The sequence below is a fragment of the Rhincodon typus genome, chromosome 39 (assembly GCF_021869965.1).
Source record: "Rhincodon typus isolate 14 chromosome 39, sRhiTyp1.1, whole genome shotgun sequence".
NCBI classification, from domain to species: domain Eukaryota; kingdom Metazoa; phylum Chordata; class Chondrichthyes; order Orectolobiformes; family Rhincodontidae; genus Rhincodon; species Rhincodon typus.
In genome coordinates this window covers 5,332,552-5,356,128 of record NC_063370.1, presented here as the reverse complement: position 1 = coordinate 5,356,128, position 23,577 = coordinate 5,332,552, and the positions used below count along the sequence as shown (strand labels likewise).

The 23,577-nt window shown below is 42.6% G+C and overlaps 1 protein-coding gene and 1 long non-coding RNA gene across 2 annotated transcripts in view; one reads left to right on the top strand and one right to left on the bottom strand.

The window, feature by feature from the left end:
* Positions 1-6,610, bottom strand: part of LOC125487281 — a 20,010-nt gene extending 13,400 nt beyond the window's left edge. The window contains exon 1 of the long non-coding RNA XR_007265775.1: positions 6,332-6,610. This is a non-coding gene — a long non-coding RNA (uncharacterized LOC125487281). The remainder of the gene's footprint in view (positions 1-6,331) is intronic.
* The window catches only part of LOC109917180 (BTB/POZ domain-containing protein 7-like), a 57,971-nt gene continuing 40,534 nt past the window's right edge, over positions 6,141-23,577 (top strand). Inside the window, exons 1-2 of the mRNA XM_048618165.1 lie at positions 6,141-6,309; positions 18,269-18,460. Coding sequence (XP_048474122.1) covers positions 18,379-18,460 — 82 coding nt within the window. The 5' untranslated portion in view covers positions 6,141-6,309; positions 18,269-18,378. The remainder of the gene's footprint in view (positions 6,310-18,268; positions 18,461-23,577) is intronic.

The window sequence follows — 23,577 nt, the reverse complement described above, 5'->3', positions numbered from 1 at the left end:
CACCTAAACTGCATTGTCTGACCTGAGATGTCTCTTCTTGTATACATTGATAAAACCTTTAATTATCTCGGGACAATAACTTGAGAGGAATCTGGATTTTGCATTTGAGTCAGTAGTCTCCTTCCTAACTGATTAAAGATTCAACAAGAGGTGGCCAGTTTTAGGGTTGTTACCTTTCTGCTAATAAATTCTGTGTCTTATACCCTCTCTCTCACACTACGCCTGAGGAAGGAGCTGAATTCTGAAAGCTTGCATTTTCAAATAATCCTGTTGGACTATAACCTGGTGTTGTGTGACTTTTGACCTTGTCCACCCCAGTCCAACACCGGCACCTCTACACCATGTCTAACTATCACTTGCCGAAGTCTCCTTAGTCTTTAATGGCAGTCCATCATCACCATTTACTCTCCACCCCAAGAATCAAATAGAAATGTAAACAGCAGGAACCATTCAGCCACTTTTAACTGCCATTCAATGTGTGATGGCTGATCTCTGACCTATCAAATGCCATCCCCACCCTCTTGCAACATTATTCCTTTTAATACTTGTGGTTAACAAAAATCTATCAACATCAATTTTAAATTAACAATTGTTCTAGCATTGTTCTCATTTGGAAACCAGAATTCCAAACATCTGTCACCTGTTATGTGTGGAAGATTCTCACTCCTGAAAGGTCTGGCTATAACGTTTAGACTATGGCCCCTAATCCTAGACACTGTAATTCTCCTTTTGGCACAGGTGAATTAAGCCTGGGTACTGAAACTCCAGGTTCTGAGGAAGAGTCATTCTGGACATGAAACGTTAATGCATATTTTTCTCTCCACAGATGCTGCCAGACCTGCTGAGTTTCTCCAGTAGGATTTGATGGTTATGAAACGTGTGCACGGTGATGCAGCCAAACAGGTTGATGATCAACCTGCAATCCTTCCGATGCACCAACGTAGTTGGGAATGGCAGGAAAGTTTCCTGGATGGCCAGGACCATGTGGTAACTGCAGCACAACAGCCTCCCCATAGAATTATACAGCACAAAAACACACCCTTTGGTCCAACCAGTCCATGCTGATCATAATCCCAAACTAAGCTAGTCCCACCTGCCTGCTCCTGGCCCATATCCCTCTAAACCTTTCCTACTCATGTAATTATCCAAATGTCTTTTAAATATTGTAATTGTACCCACATCCACCACTTCCTCAGGAAGTTCATTCCACACCCAAACCACCCTCTGGGTAAAGAATTTGCCCCTCATGTCCTTTTTAAATCTCTCTCCTCTCACCTTAAAAATGTGTCCCCTAGTTTTGAAATTCCCCCATCCTAAGGAAAAGACACCTTCCAGTAACCCTATCCATACGCCTCATGATTTTATAAACTTCTATAAGGTTGCCTCTCACCCTCCTGCGGTCCAGTGATAAAAGTCCCAGCCTTTCCAGCCTCTCTTTATGACTCAAACCTTCCATACCCAGAAACATAATGGTAAATCTCCTCTGAACCCTCTCCAGCTTAATAATATCCTTCCTATACCTGGCCAGCCAGAACTGGACACAGTATTCCAGAAGAGGCCTCACCAATGTCCTGTACAACCCCAACCTGATGTCCCAATTCCTATACTCAAAGCACCCATGTTAAAACTGTTCACATGAGAACTCTTGCCACAGGCTCCATGGCAAACGTACTTATTGAAACATACACGATTCTTAGAGGCTAAAACAAAACAAAGATTGCAGATGCCGGAAATCTGGAACAAAAACAGAAATTCCTGGAGAATCTCAGCAAGTCTGGCAACATCTGTGGAAAGAGAGCAGAGTTAATGTTTCGGTCCAGTGACCTTCAGAACTGTCCAGGCCTGCTAAGATTCTTAGTGTTTGACACAGTAGAATCAGAGAGGTTGTTTCCCCTTGTAACAGAATCTAGGACCAGAGGACAAAATCTCAGAGTAAGGGATCAGCCAGTAAAGATAAAGAGGTTTGTTTTCTCTCAGAGGATAGTAAATCTGTGGAATTATTTCCTGTAGACAACTGTAGAGGATGCTTTGTTAAATGTATCCAGGCTGAGACTGACAGATTTTTAATCAGTCAGGGAAAGAACAGTCATTGGGATAAGGCAGGAAAGTGGAGCTTAAGATTATCAGATCAACCATGATCACATTGAATGGCAGAGCAGAATTGATGGGCTGAATGGCCTACTTCAGCTCCTTTATTTTATAGTCCCCATCTTGAGAGACTGCCAGAGAGTGAGAGAGAGATTCTCCAAGCAGCAAAAATACTTTATATCTTTCTCTTTATCATTTCCTCTTAACATTTGGGAAACCTTGATAAAATTGCCCCTTATCCTTCCCAAATCCAAGGAATACAACAAAAACCAAGTTGCCAGAAAAGTTCAGCAGGTCTGGCAGCATCTGTGGAAAAAAAAAGAGTTAACGTTTCGGGTCCAGTGACCGTTCCTCAGAACTGTCACTGGACCTGAAACGTTAACTCTGTTTTTTCCTTCACAGATGCTGCCAAACGTGCTGAACTTTTCCAGCAACTACGTTTTTCTTCCTGATTTACAGCATCTGCAGTTCTTTTGGTTTTTAACCAAGGAATACAAACCTTGTTTTCTTTAATCTCTCTTAATCCTTGGAAACAACCAAAAAAACTGCCTGTTGGACATTTCGGGGAGCTTAGGGCTAATATCAAACTTTGATGCCTCATCAAGCGACAGGCTGTCCAAGATAACAGATTGGATTTGAACCATTGGGAGCATTATGGTTTCCCTTCCCAGCATGATAGGGTGGGAAACTGGACTCGAGAATGCATTTCACCGCATTATATTGGACTGGATAATTGCTTCAAGTTGCCTCTGGCACTTGGCAATATTGACTTGTTCCCCATAAGTCCACCAGATGGCAGTATTGGTGGAGGAAAGAACTAAGACAAATCAGTAGTGTTTTTACCCTGTTGCAATTTTGTTTTTGAAATGCTATTTGGTGTTGTTTCAAACAAAGGGAAAACAAAGAATTGCATTTACATAGCATCCTTCACTGCAGAACATTTAGTGTAATGTGCCTGCACTCCTTGTGTCACACCCATGCCTTCTCCCTCATTATCCTGACATTCTTTCCATTCAGTTAATCACCCATCCTCTCTTGAATGCCTGCCACCACCTCTATACTTCGGGTTCTGAAGGAATCATATTTGCCTTCAAACAATTATTTTGTTTCTCTGTCCACAGATGCAGCTCGACCTGCTGAGTTTATTCAGTACTTTGTTTTTATTCTACCTTAATTACTTACTTTCATTCTAACAATTGTGTAAAATTGTCATAAATTATGGTTAATTGTTCATTTGTATTGTCACCATAATTTGGCACCTTCTGGTATGATGATTTTTCAATAAACCAACTGTTAGTGGGCAGGAACAAAAGCTGAACTCCAGAGATGAGATAAGAATGACTTCTCCTGACATCAAGGCTGCACTTGATGGAATATTGGAGTCAAAGAGATTCAGGTGGAATCTTCTTCAGAAAGAAGTTTCAAAGCACAAACTTTATTTCTCTCTCCACACATGCTGCCAAGACCTGCTGAGTTTCTCCAGCATTGTTTCATATTTCCACCATCTGCAGTATTTTGCTTTTATTATAACACAACCCAAGATTTCCACTGCCTCTCCCAATCCACTGGACACCAAATCAAGGTGGATAAATCCATGACATCCAGTCTGATAAAACTAAAGGTAAAGTTATCCAGAGGACCAAAGGGCTGCTCTCTCACTCGACATTGATCACTCACTAACAAGTATGATTGTCCTCCTAGGAAATTCCGTGTCACTGGTCATGGGGTCATGGGTTCTGTGGGTCCTTATGTGGCTGATGAGCCCAATCCTACAGCCACATCTCCAACCATACATTTGACAGGTGTTTTTGGGAAATGGAATTGGTCCTTGGTCTTTAGCTTGTCAATGGATGTTCTAAAAAAATTATGTCCCTTCAAACAAGGGATTCCTCCAGGCTGGTACGTGGGTTTCCCAAGCATTGACAGCCATGTTGCATTTCTTGAGGGAAGACTTCGATGAGTCTTTGAAATGCTTTCTTTGTTCTCCTCTTGTTTGAGTGCCTTGCAACGGACTGCCGACTGGCTACAATGGAGAGGGTTAATTGTTTTATTGATCCCATGAGTGATGCTGGCAAGAGTTCTCAACTCCTGTCAGGGCCATCCATGATGGTAAAGTCTCTCATTGGAGAGAAATGACAGGTGGTGAGTTTAAGCTGAGGGTCACAAGAAGTTGAGAAGGTTAACAGGTTAGTTAGCTCAGTAAGTGTGGGAATTGAACCCATGGCATTACTGAATTGCAAATTAGTCATCCAGGCCAAATAACCCCCCTGCTTTCTGGTTGTAGGTAATGACAGTAGAGGATTCCACCTTCCCTCCATTACGATTCCATGTTCACAGAGGGAGGCAATGGCCTAATGGTATTATTGCTGGACTGGTATCCCAGAGACCTAGGTAATGTTCTGGGGACCCAGGTTTGAATCCCACTATGGTAGATAGTGAAATTTGAATTCACTAAATATTTCATACAATCCCTGCAGTTTGGAAACAGGCCCTTCAGCCCAACAAGTAATACCGACCCTCAGAGGACCCTACTTAGATCCATCTCTCTGTAACCCACTTAATCTATACGTTCCTGAACACTATGGCCAATTTACCTAACATGCACATCTTTGGACTGAGAGGAGATTGGAGCACCCAAAGGAAACCCACGCAGACATGGGGAGAACATACAAACGCCACACAGACAGTCACCTGAGGGTGGAATCGAACCCAGGTTCCTGGCGCTGTGACGCAGCGGTGCTAACCACCGTGCCGCCCTTTTCGTTGTCCCCCTCTGGTCCTGCACTCTCCAACAATGGGAAAAAACCTTTCCACATCTACCTTGTCAAATCCCCCAAGGACTTAATTTGGAATTAAGACTCTAATGATGACCCTGCCAATTGTTGGGGAAAAACCCATCTGGTTCACTAATACCTTTAAGGAAAGGAAACTGCTATCTTTTCTTGGTCTGGCCTATATGTGACTCCAGACCCACAGCAATATGGTTGACTCTTAATTGTCCTCCAGGCCATTAGGGATGGGCAATTAATGCTGGCCTACCCAGTTTTGCCCTCATCCTGTGAATAAATAAAAATAAACTCTGCATCATCTCCAGGAATCTCTCCCATTTGTTTCCTAAACAACCTGTCAGGGATGTTATTACACAACTCTGAATCAGGATGAGGCTTGAACACAAGCCTCTTGGCACAGAGGTACAGATAGTGCTGTCTGCGAGGGTGGTGCAGCCAGGTACACTTGCAACATGTAAGAAGCATGTGGATCAGCACACAAAACGCTATGGACCAAGGGTGGGCAAAGGAGATGAGTGCACTTGAGAAAGCACACTGGAGGGTGCAGAGGAGGTTCACTAGGTTGATTTCGGAGTTGAGAAGGTTGGCTTCTCAGGTGAGATCGAGTAGACTGGGACTATACTCACTGGAATTTAGAAGAATGAGGGTGGATCATCTCGAAACATAAAATTATGAAGGGAATAGATGAGATTGAAACAGGGAGGTCGTTTTCACTGGCAGGTGAAACTAGAACTAGGGGGCAGAGCCTCAAAATAAGCCTCAAATAAGCAGATTTAGGACTGAGTTGAGAAGGAACTTTTTCACCCAAAGCGTTGTGAATCCGTGGAATTCCCCGCCCAGCGAATCAGTTGAGGCTACCTTGTTGAATGTTTTGAAGGAAAAGATAGATTTTTGAACAGTGAAGGAATTAAGGGTTGTGGTGACCGGGCAAGTAAGTGGAGTTGAGTCCACGAAAAGATTAGCCATGATGGGTTTGAGCAGCCGAATGGCCTACACCTGATCCTATTTCTTCTGTGTGTAGTCAGCATAGAGATGGTGGGGTGAAGAGCCTGTTTCAATGCCGCATGACTCTATGACTACCAGCACGCCACAACAGCTACCCGCTTCCCCAAAGAATTCTTCCATTCCCCAAGCACAAAATGCACTTCAGGCGCCAGGGCAATGCAGGTAGTTGTTGTCGGCGGCGCTGCAGTTTTAAGAGCTGGAGGGCCCGCCCTCCATCCCTCCGATTGGTCGAGGGTTCACGTCAATCAGCGGGCTGGCTTCCGGCCCGGGCGCCAGTCGTCGCGAGACGGAGACAGAGAGCGCGAGCGAGAGACTGAGGCGATTCGGAACAAATCTTTCGATTAAAATAAAACCTTCCCTTTTCCCTCCTTGAACAATTCGGCAGCAGCGGGGAGGGTAGTTACCGACGCTGGAGTTCAAAAATCAGGTAAAGCAGAAAGAAAACTAACCGGGCAGACAAAAAGACCGAGGGCTCTCGACGTTTGCAGACGGAATGGAGTTTTGTTTTCTGATGTTTTAAAGCCTTTCTTCTCCGAAAGCGCGGACGCAAGCCGGGCGGGCGGATGTTCGTGTCTTCTTTTTGTTTCTTTATCGCCGGTGGAAAGTTGTGAATCAGGAGCTGGAGTCGGTGGGGGGGGGGGCGGGGGTTGGGATGGGAGGAGAGTGATGGTTGTTGGGGAGGGGGCTGTGCAGGAGGAGGGAGGCCGTCCGACCGGAAATGGGTCCCGGCGGCTGATCGACGTGTGTCCCGGCCAATGGGAGCGGGAAGGCGGCTGGTCGTTGGCCAATAGCCGTGCCCGGAGGCGGGACCCCATGTTTGATTGACAGCCCATGGTATGTGTTTGTATGTAAACACCAGACAGCCTGCTCCAAGCCCCCCTCAAGGTTACCAGCAGACTGCACTTCACTCACTGAACTTCCTAATGCTTTCCCTCTTTACAACCCCTCCCCCGTTTTACGTTCACTCATAATTCCAAGATAGGTGCAAGGTTGCTCTCAGAATGCATTCACTGAACTTTCTTATGCTTCCCTTCTCCCCCTCCGCCCATGATTCCAAGATAGGTGCAAGGTTGCTATCAGAGTGCACTTCACTCACAACTTTCTTGTGCTTTTGGTTTCCATCTTGCATTCCAAACCCCCACCAGCCTGGAGGTGAGGGTATAGCCAGAGTTTTGGGTCCAGTCCAATCCTGCCCTCTGCAAGGACTTAAAAGGATTTCACACAAATGTACAATACTGCAGAACTGAAAACAGAAAATGCTTACAGCACTTCAAGTTTCTGAAGAAGGGTCTAGCCCTGAAACGTCAGCCTTTCTGCTCCTCTGATGCTGCTTGGCCTGCTGTGTTCATCCAGCTCTACACCTTGTTATCTCAACACTGGCGGGATCCACTGCGAGAGTAACAAAAGGACCTTGCCCTCATATATTAACTTTGATTCTCTCTCGTTCTATTTCCACTGATGCCGCTAGGTTTGCTGATTGTTTGTTTGTTTGTTTGTTTGTTCTTGTTGCTGATTTTAAGATAGTTGCGAGGGAGGTGAAATGACAGTTTTTATTAAAATTGCAACCACTTGCATTGGTGTAGCACCTTTTAATATAATACAACCTAATGTGCAACAGTGTTCCTGACTTCAGTTTGACACCAGGTAGTGTTAAGGCAGGTCGCTAAAACCTTACTAAGAGTTGGGTGTTAAGGTGCAAGTTGAAGAAGTACACAAAGATAGCAGGGTTTTGGGAAGCTGTTCTGGAGCTCAGGCTGTTACAGCAGAATGCTCAGCCACCAGTGATGGAGCAGTTAAAACCAGAGAGGCCTGAATTGGTGCTGTCAGCAAGTTACTGTCGGGGAGTGTGTCGCTTGAAAGTGTGGTGGAAACGATTGAAAAGGCATTATGTACACACTTAAGGAAAATCCCCGTACATTCAAATCTTGCCAAAGGAAGTCATTTGGTCCGTTGTGCCTTGACTAACTCTTTAAATTAGCCCCGTTTCCATACTCTTTGCTCAGAGAAGTTTGTAGAATTTTCAGTTTTTTTTTTAATTGGGTCACATTTTCATTTTTCCAAGTTGGGGCTGCAAAAGTGTTGATACAGCAGTATTGGCACCTTCATTCCTAATTATTTGAAGTCCTGAAAACCTACCTGAAGGAGCAAAACAGTTGATTTTTGTTGTTGTGTTATTAACATGAAAGTTCACTGTCAAGCCTTGCAATACAGAGTGTTAAACCCTTAACCCCACATGCGCCACACACTCTGATGCTTTGATTGTTGTAACAAAATGTATCTCATAGTATGGTTATGTTGCTGCCAAGTTTTCAGTCAAACATAAGTGATTTGACAATTTTGTGTCTTCTGCTATGTTCCTCTACACCAATGTGGGAAACCGACCCAGCATGTATTTTAAAGATTTTACCGTCCCAACCTTGAGTTGTATCTACAGGAAATGTTTGGAGCTGTGCAAAAATGAGGTACAAATGGCGACTGTAGTATTTACCATTCATCTGAGTTTGTAATGATTAAATCTGAAGCTCCTTTTCCTTTTTTGAGGCCAAAGGATTTTAAAGGAAAGCAGTCATATTGCAGTAAGTTACCTTCCATTATTTTGTCTGCACAAGTGTTTAATTTTAAGAAAGATGTAAGGTCCTTAAGAGGGTAGGGTGGGGATTTACCAGAATGATTCCTGGGCCCAGAGCTGAAGGATTTTAGTGACAAGGTTAGTTTAGAGAGGATGACTTCATCCTCCATGGAAGAAAGGAGATTGACAGGAGAACTAATAGACCAGGTGAAATTAGGTTGGCTAATGTAGACTGAGAAATTCTTCCCATTGGCTTTGATGCAAGGATGAGGGGACATAGGTTTTAGGCTTTGGACAAGAGGTGTCTGGGGGAATGAGGAAGAACTTTTTTAAGTGGGTGCTAATGACATAGATTTGCTGCCCACACAAGGAAGTGGGGGTGGAAGCAGAGATGATGAATAATTTCAAAACAAAGTTGAATAGATACTTGAGGGAAATAAACTTGTCGGGCTGAGGGGACAGTGAGGCAAATGGGACTGGCTGGATTCCTGTACAGAGAGCTGGCATAAACATAATGGACCGAATGTTTGCCTCCTCTGCTGTAGTAGTTTGATTAGGAGGAGGAATCCATTTAACACCGGAAACCTGTTAATACCATTCTGTATTTGGTATGTGACGTAACTCCATCTGCCGGCCTTTGCCCCATGTCTCTATATCTCTGGATAGCAAAAATCTCAATCTCAGCTTTAAAATTTATAGCTGTCCAAGCACTAACTCCCTTTTTATGGAAGTGTTCCAAATCTTTGTGTATGGTTGTGTTTCCTAATTTTACTCCTGAACAGTCTGACTGTATTTTAAAAACTAGACTCCTGACCCTAAGTTGCTGAAGCAGCAGCAGTAGATTTTTCCCCAATCTACACCATAAATACCCTCTAATGTTTTGAGCCGTTTGATTAAATTGTCCCTTACAGAACTAAGACAACCATGATTAACTGGTTTGTGAAGTAGGCTCCAGGGGCTGGATAGCCTCCTATAATTCTTTTTAGCTGTAAAGTATTGCTATTTACAAATGTATTATTACTCGGGGCGATGGGAGCAATTTGAGGTTATGAATTGAATATGTGATGAGGTGCAGTGATAAATTGTTTTGGCTTAAGTACGGTTTTCCCGTAATGTCTTGACACTAGTTTGCTAAGTAACTTTGCCATTAAACTAGGGGAGCATCAGAGCTGAACCAGTACGCTTTAAGACTACATCGCTATGCTTCCTGTTTGTATTTAATTTGCCACCTCCATATGCATCAGCCACCACCAGTATTTCAGTCTTGTGATTGACTGAAAATAATAACTGGAAGCTTTTCAGGAATATCATGCTGCAGGATTTAATGTAATTTATTTCAATCAGAGGGACATACTCGTGTTGGAAGTTGCTCAGAGGAGGTGCACTAGGCTGATTTCTGGGATGAATAAAGTTTTGAGCAATTTGGACCTATACTTGAATTTAGAAGAATGAATAGGAACATATTGAATACGAAATTCTGAATGGGCTTGATGATGAATGCCGAATGTTCCTCGATGTGGGGCAATCTAGAATTTGGGGTATGGGGTCAAGCTTGAGGGGTCTTGCATTTCAAATGAAGTCAAGGAGGAACTACTTCTGTTATTAGTCTTGAGAATTCTTACTCCATAGAGTGGTGAAGACAAAGTTATTAATATATTCAAGGCCAAGTTAGACAGATTTTTGATTTACACAGGAGTTGAGGATCTTTGGGGTGGAGTGAGCCAACTCAAGAGACTGAATCATGTACTCCTCCTAATTCTTGATATCTGATAAAGATAAATCTACTTGCTAGGTATGTTTCAATATAATAACAATCTTTTGGTGCATTCATCTAATTTTTCCGGTAATGGCATCACTGCTGTTTCAAAGTGCCTTTTCCAGATGTTGTACAGACAGCGAAGTTTTATACTGGAGTTTGTTTCATTGTATAAGCTGACATTAATTATGGTATGCAGCTTTGCACTTGTTCTATGCTGTACATGCCACAGCCCCTGCCACCTTGCCCACATGGACTTGAGTGGAGAAAGCACTTTTTTCATTATGTCACGTTTATGCACATCACAGTGTTTAGTTGAAGCATAAAGTATCCACCATCCTCCTCCAGAATTGTACACTAAAATTAATCTTAAGAGGAGCATCTGCAACAGCACAAATGTGAAGTTTCTCACACTAGCCATTGTGTCTAAGTAGTCCAGTAGTTTGATACTGCCCAAACTCATTTATGGAGCAGCCAGCAGAGTTATTGACATTAAGACTGGTTTCCACTCCATGATACAGGACAACTGCGAAGACTTGTAAAGTTTTTGTTTAAATGGATTGATGTTTTGCTGTTTTAGCTGGACTTATTAACTTGACAGTCAACCAGCTTTTGTTAAATTTAACCGAAGTGTGAAAGGCCAGGGATCAGAGTGCAGGGCAGCCTGAATAAAAGAGGCGAGAATCGTCACAAAACAACGACTAAGTGACAGCAGCTTTCAATTTTCAAGTGTTTGGAAGTTGGAAAAATTGAATGATAAAATTACAAAGCTTTGATACAGTGCAGAGATTGTATGACATTGTATGTTCACAATCCAAACTTAATTGCTGTGGCACAATGAAGCTGCCAGCAGATGAGTCTTGTATCCCATGGATTTTGATTTTATTGTCATGTGTACTGAAGTACAAAAGCACAAGAGTACAGTGAAAAGTGTATAATGTCGCCACACAAGGTACTATCTTAGGTGCCTGTACCTAGGTACAGAATCTTAGAACAAGATAGAAAGAAAGAACAAAGTTAAAAGTTAAACATTGTAGTGATTATAGTATAGCATAGAAACATACAAAATTCAGTTAAAAGTTGCATGTTGCAAGCCTTCTTAGGTTTAAGCAGAAAATAAAGCTGAAGTACAAACACTACAGTCTTGAGTGTTTAGCCACGGTGGGACCGCACTTCGAGGAATCACCTTGAGACCGGAAGTCTACGCTGTGTTCACACCGGGCCAGGAGTCAGAATCAGGGCTGAGTTCAGACCCCAATCAAGAGAGTCTTTGCTTGCATTGTTGTAACTTTAATTCAGATAAAAAAAGTGCTTCACTTTCCAATGTAGCGTCTATTATGAGTGCAGTTGGATACAATTGTTGGCACTGAACCTAGGTGCCTGGGGTGTAAACATCATCGATATAGTCTACAGGGTTGCGGCTTTCTCTGGTTCGATATGGTGAATGGCACATGCTTATCATTTCGCTAAGGCCAGTGACCAGCAGAACAAATTACTTTCAGGGGGATTGGTATCTTTCCTTTAAGATGAGTGTTGCTGTGTTGAAAAAAAATTCTGAATTTAGATAATGAATTTCAAGATGTATGGGTAGCCCAAAGCGATTTGTGGGCATAGAGTGCTTTTGATATGCAGTCACCACTTTAATGTAGGATATGCAGCAACCAATTGTGCACAGCAAGATCCCACAAACAGCAATATGATGGTTTCAGAGATAGTAGGAACTGCAGATGCTGGAGAATCTGAGATAACAAGGTGTGGAGCTGGATGAACACAGCAGGCCAAGCAGCTTCAGAGGAGCAGGAAAGCTGACGTTTCGGGTCTAGACCCTTCTTCAGAAATGGGGGAGGGGAGGGGGATTCTGAAATAAATAGGGAGAGGGAGGGAGGTGGATAGAAGATGGATAAAGGAGAAGATAGGTGGAGAGGAGACAGACAGGTCAAAGAGGCGGGGGTGGAGGCAGTAAAGGTGTGTGTAGGTGTGGAGTTAGGGAGGGATAGGTCAGTCCAGGGAGGACGGACAGGTCAAGGGAGCGGGATGAGGCTGGTAGGTAGGAGATGAGGGTGGGGCTTGAGGTGGGAGGAGGGGATAGGTGGGAGGAAGGACAGGTTAGGGAAGCGGGGACAAGCTGGGCTGGTTTTGGGATGTGGTTGGGGGAGGGGAGATTTTGAAGCTTGTGAAGTCTACATTGATACCATTTGGCTGCAGTGTTCCCAAGCGAAATATGAGGTGCTGTTCGGAACAAAAGGGAGGTGCAGTTGTATGTTGCGAAACGAGCATAGGGTTCCACAAAGAGATCCCCAAGCCTCCGCTTGGTTCCCCAACGTAGAGGAGGCCACATCGGGAACAGCGGATACAGCATACCACATTTTAGAGATGTGCAGGTGAACATCTGGGACGTTGGGGCCTGGGATGGGGCCGAGGGGGGAGGTGTAGGGGCAGGTATAGCACTTCCTGCGGTTGCAGGGAAAAATGCCGGGAGTGGTGGGGCTGATGGGGAGTGTGGAGCGGACGAGGGAGTCACGGAGAGCGTGGTCCCTCCGGAAAGCAGATAAGGGTGGGGAGGGAAAAGTGTTTTTTGTTGTGGGGTTAAAATAACAGATGGTGGAAGGGCCGGAGGATGATGCGTTGGATTCGGAGGTTGGTAGGTAGGTATGTGAAGACGAGCGGGATCCTGTTTTGCTTGTTATTGCGGGGAGGGGGTGTGAGGGATGAGTTGCAGGAAATGCGGGAGACGCGGTCAATGGCATTTTCGACCGCTGTTGGGGGGGGATGTTATCGTCCTTGGAAAAACAAGGACATCTGGGTGTCCAGGAGTGGAATGCCTCATCCCGGGAGCAGATGCGGCGGAGGCGAAGGAATTGGGAATAGGGGATGGCATTTTTGCAGGAAGGTGGGTGGGAGGAGGTGTATTCTAGGTAACTGTGGGAGTCGGTAAGCTTGAAATGGATATCGGTTTCCAGGTGGCATATGATGGTGACCTAATAATCTGCTTCAGTAATGATAATTGAGTGATATACATTGGCCAGGACACTGGAGAAAACTCCCCTGCTCTTTTTTGAAATAACGCCATTGGATCTTATATGCCTGCTTTGAGGGCAGACAGGGTTTTGGTTTAACGTTGTTCCTGAAATATGACATTTTCAGTACAGTACTCGCTCAGTGAATTTTATGTTTGCGTCACCAGAGTGGAACTTGAACCTACAACCTTCTACTGTGGCCACAGTGGCGCTGCTTGAATCGTCACCAGTATCAGACACAGAGGCTTCTTTGCATGACAGACTTTAATGATGGTGTGTGTTTTGTACTGGAAACAAACTACAACCCTTAACTTCCTGGTTCTTATTTAAGTAAAAATTTCATGATTGCAGGTTTGGAGTCAGAATGTCAGAAAGATCAATGACTGAGCCAGACTGTCTAGACTGCTGACCCCCTCCCCTTCCCTACAGCATTATGGATGGTCAGTAGTCAGTGCTGCAACAGCAGTTTAATCAAAGGGTTTCAGATGATATTGCAAAACAGATGACATCATAAAACAGGCAGGCTGAATTTATTGAATGCTCTGAAATTAAATTGTTTCCTATTACTTGCTGTAGAGCCTTGTGCTTTTTGGTAATGTGCCCTACTATCTGTTTCTAAATTATGTGCGCTGTTGCCGTAAATATTTGTCAGCTGCGCAGATTAAAATCTTTGTCAGGCTGGAATGATGCTTTCGTTGAAAGGTTGTTGGTCCTGTGATTCACAAGTTGGTGTAGTCACTGAGCTGTCTCTCACAATTAATGATGAATTTTATCCTTCCCAAAATCAGTCACGTCAGAAAGTTCATTCTGCATTGCCAGAAGCTGGGGTGAAGTGAAGGTGAGGATTTGAATGCCACTGAAAGTGGGAACATTCTGTGCAGCCATCTGAGAACATCAAATAATGCTCAACTAATTGACTTGAGCATGCTTTTGTTTTGTGTTCACTTTTTTCTAAATAGGGGTGTGCACCTAATATGATGGTTTCTGTATATAGTTGAATATGGGCTTATGGCTTTTTTCAATTTTGGATTATATTTCATTGCTAGCAATGACAGCAGACAGGCTATGTGCCAGCGTAATGTTCGTGTGTGAAGTGATTTATTATTGGGTAGTGCTATCACTGATGTGCTTTCATTTGCTCCTCTCCCAGTGCATGTTGTAGTTAATAAAAAGTTTTAAGGTAACTAGATGCTGTTAATTCACCTCTAGTCCTCTGCAAGTAGAAGACCTTTAAATTGCACCTCTTGCATGCAGCTCGATACCCTCTTAAGTCATGAGCTCTAGTTTTGAGGAAATTAGAGTTCTAGGTGGTTTTTGTTTTGAGTGGAGGTGCTACAAATAGTTCATGTGCAGTTAGTTTGCCTTTATTGAAATTGTATAGTGTTGAATTATGTTGACATTGTTTGACTTGAGATACTGGGCACTTTGAACTGGTACCTAGGATTTACACCACTCTTCTTATTCCAGTGTAGGCTGTATGTCATACCTGCTGGTAAAGCACAGGAATGGGATTGACGGTTGAGTGAGCTGACGTGGATTTGATGGACCAGAAGGTCATATTATGTGCTGAAATGATTCTTGGTTATAAATTTCCCATAGCAGTGTCTGTTGTAAGTTGTTGATGAAATGTTTGTTTGCATTTCTGTTATATAGAAAATGTGCAAGGTGGCAATGGAACAGGGTCAAGAGACTAGATATTTACCTGTAGAGTCACTTAGAGGCCAGAGCCTGCAGCTACATCGTGACAGTTGACCTAGCAAATTCTAATGGACAGTGGAGAATTACTAGTAGAAAATGAGGACAACATGTGTTCCATGTAAGCTTTTTCTAACAGATTTTACATTTACAGAGAGCTTTTTGTCTTGTAGTAATTAATTTGGAACAAGCAAGTGGAGTACTGCATTTTCATTGTACGCTGATTATGTAGTGTAACCTTGTATGGCATAAGGCCAAGCTAGATGTTAAAACAGACACTTGCGTGTTCAAAATAAAGCCCAGATCAAAAGGATGATTCAATATTGTTGTGTTTCGAGTTTCTGACCCTCTTTTGTAATACTGACGTTGGAGAGGTGCTATTTAATCTTGAAATTTTCTGTGATTAATATACCTCATACAGCTTCTCAGCTGTAGCGATGGGTGAAACCATTCCTTTATTGGGAGTACAGATTTGACAGGATGCAGACACTTTTTTGTTTTTGCTCGAAATATTAGAGGTTAATGGTTTAGTGGTACAAGCGCTATTTGCTTGGGTACTGAGCTTCGACCAGCGTAAACTTGTATTACAAGCTAACCTATGATTTGCTAATTGATCTCAATTTCGTTTTTATTTATTCATTCATGGGATTTGGGCATCACTGGCTTGGCTAGCTTTTATTGTCCAGAAGGCAATTAAGTGTCAACCACATTACTGTGGGTCTGGAGTCACATGTAGGTCAGACCAGGTAAGGATGGCAGTTTGCTTCCCTAAAAGACATTCGTGAACCAGACAGGTTTTTCTTGACAATCAGCAATGGTTTCATGGTCATTGTTAGACTATTAATTTCAGATTTTTATTGAATTCAAATTCCACCATCTGCTGTGACCGGATTCGAGCCTGGGTCCCCAGAACATTCCCTGGGAATCTGGATTAACAGCCCAGAGATAATACCATTGGGTCATCATCTCCTCGGAAAGCGGGAGAAGAAAGCCACTCCCAGAGCTTCTGATCACCTTTCAGTGAAGCTTGATTGGAAAACGTGAATAGGATGAGGGCAGAAACATGTTAATTATATCTTCCACATTGTTTTCATTGAATAGTGCGCTTAGCTGTACTGTTGTGGGTCATCTTTGAGGTCTAGTCTGCACTTTTGAATGGCTGGCTGGCTCCAAAACTTCAAATTGTCATATAGTTTCAGTGAGGATGGGAGGAAACCAGGGAGAGTTTTGTGCGGCCTGTAATCATTTGATTGTCAAATGTTCCAAGAGTGGATCATATTCTGGACCCCACTAACAGTGATTTGCTTTCTGTGTTGAGAGGCAGTTGAATGATTGAGAGAGTGCGAGTGGAGCAGAGACACTGGCATGACTGGTTGGGCCGAATGGTCTGTTCATGGGCTGTCTCGCCTCCCATCACCACTTCCCCTTTGAAAAGTTAGGGTATTTACTTTGTAATGGTTTGGTTTCTGTTTGTCAGGGAGAATATATAACTACTAGCCAGAATAGTTATACCGTGAAGCTGGTCATCTGGACAGTCATATCTGTGCCTGATTTTCCTAATGAATAATGCATCTAGTGCTGTTCCCACCACCACCTTCTCTATGTATCCCAACATTTAAGTTCTTTTCAAATAACAATCCAATATCCTCCAGCATGCCTTGATTGAATCTACCTTCACACTTGAGCAACACGTTTCATAAATTACCAATTTGCAGTGAGAAAAGGATTTCCCTTGTGTCTCCATTGCTTCTTTTGCCATTTACTTAAATCCTGCTGTTGACCCTTGTGTCAGTGGGAACAATTTCTCCTTGTCTGCTCTATCCAGACACCTCATGATTTTGAATACCTTTTTCCAAATCTCAGCCATAATTTCTCTAAGGAAAAGGGTCCTAACTTCTCCAGTCTACCCATGTAATTGAACTGAAGTAAAATGCAACTCCGTTATGTTTTAATTTTAAATTGCCAAGTTACAAGGGTAATAAAGTGAGTTGTTACATATGGCAAAGAAAATTTTGAAATAGGATGCGTGGATTGCAAAAGCGAAAAGAAACCAATTTCCCTTGTACGGTTTCTCTTACAAATTCAGCGCAGTGGTATGTACATTGCACCCTGTGAACTGGCTGATTTTAAAATACCTTCACTTGTTAGATTGATATCTATCTCTTAGGATAGACAGCCCATGAACAGACTATTCGGCCCAACCAGTCATGCCAGTGTTTCTGCTCCACTCTCACTTTCTCAATCATTCTACATCTAAATCGGCTCATTTAACCTTATTGTTTCCTCTTAAATGTATCTATGCTATTTACTTCAAAAACTCCCTGTGGTTGCAGGTTTCACATTCTCGCTGCTCTATGTAAAGGAATTTTCTTCTGACTTCTCTATTGGATTTCTTGATGACGCTTCCTCACTTTTTATCAAAACTTTTTAGAATTTTGAAGACCTCAGGGTTAAACGTTACGTTTTGAAGTAAAAATAAGAGACCCACGCCGTCAATCCTTTGCTGATATCCGTACCCACGCATTTCTGGTGTCACTTGTGTAAATCTTCTCTGCACCTTTTCCAGTGTCATTGTCATACAGTATGAAAACAGACCCATTGGTCCAACTCAGACGTGCCATCCAGAGACCCCAATCAGATCTCGTCCCAATTGCCCAAAAGCATTTGGCATGTATCCCTCTAAACCCTTTCTATCCGTATACCCATCCAGATGCCTTTTAAATGTTGTAACTGTACCAGCCTCCACCACTTCCTCTGGAAGCTCATTGCATTCACACGCCATCTTCTGCATGGTAAAGTTACACCTCGGGTCCTTTTAAAGTTTTTCCTCTTAAACGTGCGCCCTTTTGTTTGGGATTCCTCCTTCCCCCCCCCCCCAAGGAAAAAGACCATGGTTATTTACCCAATCCGTGCTCTTCATTATTTTAGAAACCTCTATAAGGTCACCCTTTGGCCTCTGACGCTCCAGGGAGAAAAACCTCTTGTCCTTCTTATAATATGACCAGAACTGCGTACAGTATTGTAAGTGTGGTCTAACCAGGGATCATTACAGGACCAGCGTACATCTGCGCTTGTCAATTCTGGGAACCAATTTATGCAGGGATCCCACGATATCACATGAGAAATGACTTTTTTCTAAATTTATTGGTGTTGAATATGTATTACAGATTTTAACTTTATATTAGATATAACATTATTTCCACTTTGTAAAAAGGAACCCCCATTTGATGAACTACTGGTATTTGCACTATAGGCCTCATATTTACTTCAAGCAGTTCATAAGAGTGAAGTGTGACCATTGTAGATGTGGAGGAAATTGCTGATCTTTCTTTTAAATCTTTCCCCTCAGGAATTCTGTTTCATGAGGTGTAATGGTCCTCTGTCAGTAGACAGGTGAAGTTGCTTGCCGAGTGGAAGAAGACTGTCTTACGAGATTCTTGCCATGTGTGTACAAAGAAAATGGGTGTTAATGCTTCTACCTACCCATATCCATCATGTCCGACAGCTGGGGTGAAAACACAATCTTCCAATGCAGTCGATGGTAAGAATTTTATTTCATATTGTGAGAGAGGCAGCCATGATGTGGAGGTGCCAGTGTTGGATCTGGATGGGCAAATGCAGAAGTCGCGTGACACCAGGTTATAGTCCAGGTTTATTTGAAATCACAAGGTTTCAGAGCGCTGCATTTTGCCAGGTGAAGTCTTTAAGCACCGCTCCAAGAGCTTGTGATTCCAAATAAACCTGTTGGACTATAACATGGTGTCATGTGACTTCTGACTGAGAGTCAGAGGAGCAATGATCTCAGTGAATAACAGGAGAGGCTCAAGGGGCTGAATGGCGTTCTCTCCAAATGTGACTCCTGATACTGCAGCTTTCCAGAGTGCTTGCTCCTATTACTAATTCTCTATTTTCTTATTGGATAAAGGTTTGATAACTTCCCTTTAGAGCAAAGAACATTAAGGGGTTAACAAAATAAGTGCAATATTCAAATTGATGGCATTAGTTGAGTTCTTTGGAGAAATTGTTTTCTCTGGTAGGCAGGTTGATAACTAAATGATACAGATTTAACAATTTTAGGGGGAATGTGAGAATTCTTTTGTGATGCAGCAGGTTGCTGTGATCTAGAAAGTACTGCCCAGGAGGGCGGTGGAAACAGATTAAATAATAAATTTCAAAAAGGAGTTGGATTTAAAAGGTATATTTTCAGGGCCTGGGAAAAGGAGTAGGGAAGACTCTGGAGACAATAGGCATAGGTACAATGGACTGCTTGGCATCCTTCAGTATCATATAACGTAATAAACTTTAGAGGCTGAATGATCCTAGATTTAACTCCTGTTCTTTTTGTTAAACACTTGCATTTAAATTCTGCCTTTCACAATGTCTGGATACCTCCAAAGTTCTATACAGCTATTGAGAATACACTTTTTCAAATCTGTTAATTATTGTAGTGTTACAAAGGTGCCATCCAATTTACACACGATAAACTTCCTTGAAAGGCAATGTAATAATGACCAAGAGATCTGTTCCTTAGTAATGTTGACTGAGGTGTAAATATAGGGCAGAGCACTGGGGGAAAAATTCTTCTGTTGATCTTTGCAATAGTAGTGTGGGATTTTTTGCATAAACTTTAGATAGCTGTTGGAGCCTTAGTTTAGGATATCATCCCAAATATATCACCACTGAATTGCAGGGTTTTCCCATTTAGTGCTCAGTTTCTGGAGTGGGCTTGAACACACCACCTGCTGACGGAGAAATGAGAGTGCTTCGTACTGAACTGCATTTAAATGTGAGTTAGTTAATCCCATTTGGACTAATGGTAATGGTAATGACAATGTTGTCTTGACAGTATTGGAAACTCACCTGGAGATATTATTGATTGCTATCCAGTGATGACACACTTTTTTATTGCAAAGTGCACATGAGGACACGTTTAGGCTTGGTTTTGGTGTGCTGCATAGATGACCTGGTTTGCTGATAGTCACTGTTGGGATGCTTTGATGAATGACTCTTCTGTTGAAAACTGAGGGCACCTATAAAGTAATAGATTTTGATTGAGTGGATGTGGAGAGAATGTTTCCTTCTCGGGGGAAGAACATAACTAAAGGCCATCAATTTAAGGTACTCACAAAGAAATCCAACAGGGAATTCAGAAGAAGCTGTCTACCTAAAGAGTGATTGGAATGTGTGACCCACTACCACATGGAGTGTTTAAATTGAATAGAAAGGTTTGTCTAGCCTCCCCTGAAATGCAACCAATGAGGACAAGGGAATAGAGGTTTGTGGTGGTAGATTTAAATAAGGAAAGATCCTACAGTGGAGCATGGACTAGTTGGGATGAGAAACCTGTTTTTGTGCTGTGTGTTCTGTGTAGGTACCATTTTTGACTACAGTGGCTCAAGAAGGTAGCCAACTATCACTTCAGTAACTATGAACGGACAATAAATGTTGATCTTGTCAGTTATGCTGCTTCCCAACAATGTTTTCTTTTAAAATGTAGCTTTATAGCCTAAATCAGAATAACTTCACTGTGAGCTTTGTAAATCTGACACTTGATTCTAACTGCTAGCAACATCAGGGTGCAAGCAATTCGTATCAGGTGCTGAGATTAATATTATCTTTATCACGTCTTTTTATCCCATCCCATTCTCTTCCAGAGGGAGACTGTGTTTCAGTAAGTACAAGCATGATGAGCTGAATGACGACCTTCTGTACAGTGCTACACAATGGGATATGGCAATATGCCTTGGAGACCGGATAATTCCAAATTCAATTCCTGATATTTTATTTTTTATTAGGGCGGCGCACTGGCTTGGTGGTTATCACTGCTGCCTCAGAGCACTAGGGACTCAGATTCAATTCCACCCTTAGGCGACTCTGTGGAGTTTGTATGTTCTCCCTGCATCTGCCTGGGTTTCCTCTGGTTTCCTCCAAGTGCTCCAGTTTTCCCCCTCAGTCCAAAGATGTGCAGGTTAGATAGATTGGCCATGCTAAATTCGCACTGTATTTTTCAGGGATTGGACACTACCTAGGTGGATTGGCCATGGGGAATACAGGGATAGGGTTGGGGAGTGGGTCTGGGTGGGGTGCTCTTTGGAGGGTAGGTGTGGACTCGATGGGCCGATGGCCTTCTTTCACACTGTACAGATTCTTTGATTCTATATAGTGCCTTTCAATACCTGGAAATGTGTTTATCTATTCGTTGCCTTATTGCTTTTATGGGATCTTGTTATGTATGTTTCCTGCATGCCAACAATGACTACACATCCAAGATCACTTTATTGATTGTAAAGCACTTTGAGAAGTAATGAGATTGTGAAGAGTGCTATTAAAGGAAAAATACCATTTCTTTTCAATATCGGCCTTGTCCAGATAGCTGCTCTTTGTGCATGAATCTGGGTGTCACATTTCCCAGGATATTTCACTCTTGTTAGGAAAGATTGGGGTTAGTCTTCAGCTAATGTCAAAGGGCATACTTGTCTTCCTGGCCAGTAGTCTTCGCTGATTAAAATTGATAATTGCCTCACCACCTGTTTGTTAGTGCCCTTTACACAGTGAGTTACTCTTATTGTGCAGCTAAATGCAGTAGCCTTTCTATATGACCAGCACCACACATTGAACAATAAGATGAATGACCAGGTAATTTTAAAAGCAATTATGCACCGTATTGATTCAGTTCATAGCACAGACCCAATCATATTAATGTGACGTCTTAATTTACCATTATCTGCTGTGTTATTGAAGCAAAAAAAGTCAACTTGCTAGAAAATAATAGCAGCACTGCGCAGGTTAGACTTTTACATAAATAAAGAATATTTTAGGGACTGAATTACCAGATTACATTGAATCTCCTTGCATTTCCCTACTGAGATTTGTTATATTTCTCTAATCTTTTGATGTCTTGCTGCTTTGGAGCAAGCTCCAACTTGTGTACAGTGAGTATGTACCTCCTTGTTTTCTCTGTTTTATTTTCTTTTTGAGTCTCATGCCTTGTAACTTTGTGTTTTTTAGCCTGTAAAATACATCTTGTCTGTCTATTTTTTATGGTTATGAATAAGTAAAGTTTTGGGACTGTGTGGTGCTGTGCATTAGACACTGGACTTCTAATTTTCAGATTGGATTTCATATTTGGTTCAAACCATTGTGAGGTGTGTCTTTGCCAGCAGTGAGGGTCTTGTACAGTGGCCCTGTTGATCTGCGTGTGTGCGTATTTATGCTGCATTATGCAAACATTGTGCCCACTGTGAATATTGAAAGCCATTTAAGGCTACAACTGCAGGAAATTGGAATTGAAAGTGATCCATGTAGTAGTTCCGGAAGCTTCAGATCTAATGTAGGGTCGTCATTGATGTGAGACATTAAACCTATTGCTGCCGAACTTGTTGAGTTGAGTGAGATTTTCAGGTCAGGCAGTGGATGTGGAGAAGGAGTTAACATTTCATGTCAATGATAACCGTTCATCAGTTCTGATGCTCCCTGACCTGCTGAGCATGCCACCATCTTCTATTTTTAAAGGTACTGGTTATTAGGAAAAGAACTGGCTGCACACAGCAAAATTCTTCAGGGAATGTGGGCTCTGTGTAGAATGAATTTGAATTGTTTTAATCCATGATCTTATAGGCAGCTTCAAACTGCCCCCTTCAGAATTGTTTTGATTAGTTCTGTTCTAATGAATGCTTGTTTGAGAATTGGTCGGGAATGGGGAAATACGTCACCGAGGGAGAAAGTTCCATGAAGCAAATGTTGCAATTTCTGCATTGGTGCTCAAGTAAACGACTTGGTCTTTCACCAAGAGGAGCTCTGCGGGGTTTTGGGGAGGAGGGTGGTGGCAGTTGTGGGGGAGGGCTGATCGACGTGGCAGCAAGCACTTTGCTGATTGATCAACGGCATGTGGAAAATGAGAGCTAATGTTCTTGAGTGCTGAGTATAGCAATTGCAGATGGAAGGCTTGTCCCTGCGCCAGAAACCTCAGCATGTGTTTGATTATGAATCTAACAGAATTGGGAACTGTGCACGACAGTGTGGGAGGAACAAAGGAGGGATTTCTTCTTCCAGCTCCTCAAAACTGGTAGAACTTGTAGAGCCAGTGGAGAGAGTTCTGTCGTGCTTTTTTTCCCCCTAAGGTAATGACAGTTTAAGCTGTGGAAACTTAGTGGTTCAGACCTTTCCTTTAAATCTCCCCAATATGTTGTAGCTTGTTTTCAATTGATTAGGAAGCGCAAATTATGTTGGCCTTTATTGCAAGAGTGAATTAATTTTTCTTTTGGGAAAGTTGAGGTTTGAGTACAGGAGTAAGAAGTCTAGTTGCAATGTGCAGAGCTTTTGTGAGACCACACCTGGAGCATTCTGCATCTGTTGCTATACCTGGGGAAGGATATGCTTGCCATCAAGGTGATAACAGAGAGGTAACCAGATTTTTAAAAGGATCAGTCAAAATCAGGCAAACATGCCAGAATATCTGTGTGAGGTTGCTGTCTCTATATTTAAATAAAGGATATACTTGCATGAGATGCAGGCCAGCACAGGATTACCAGATAAGCCAACTCCTTCATCCCAGGGACCAATGAGGAAAGATTATGTGGAATGGACCTATACCTTCCGGAACAAAAACAAAGTTGCTGGAGAAGCTCAGCAGGTCTGGCAGCATCTGTGAAGGAAACA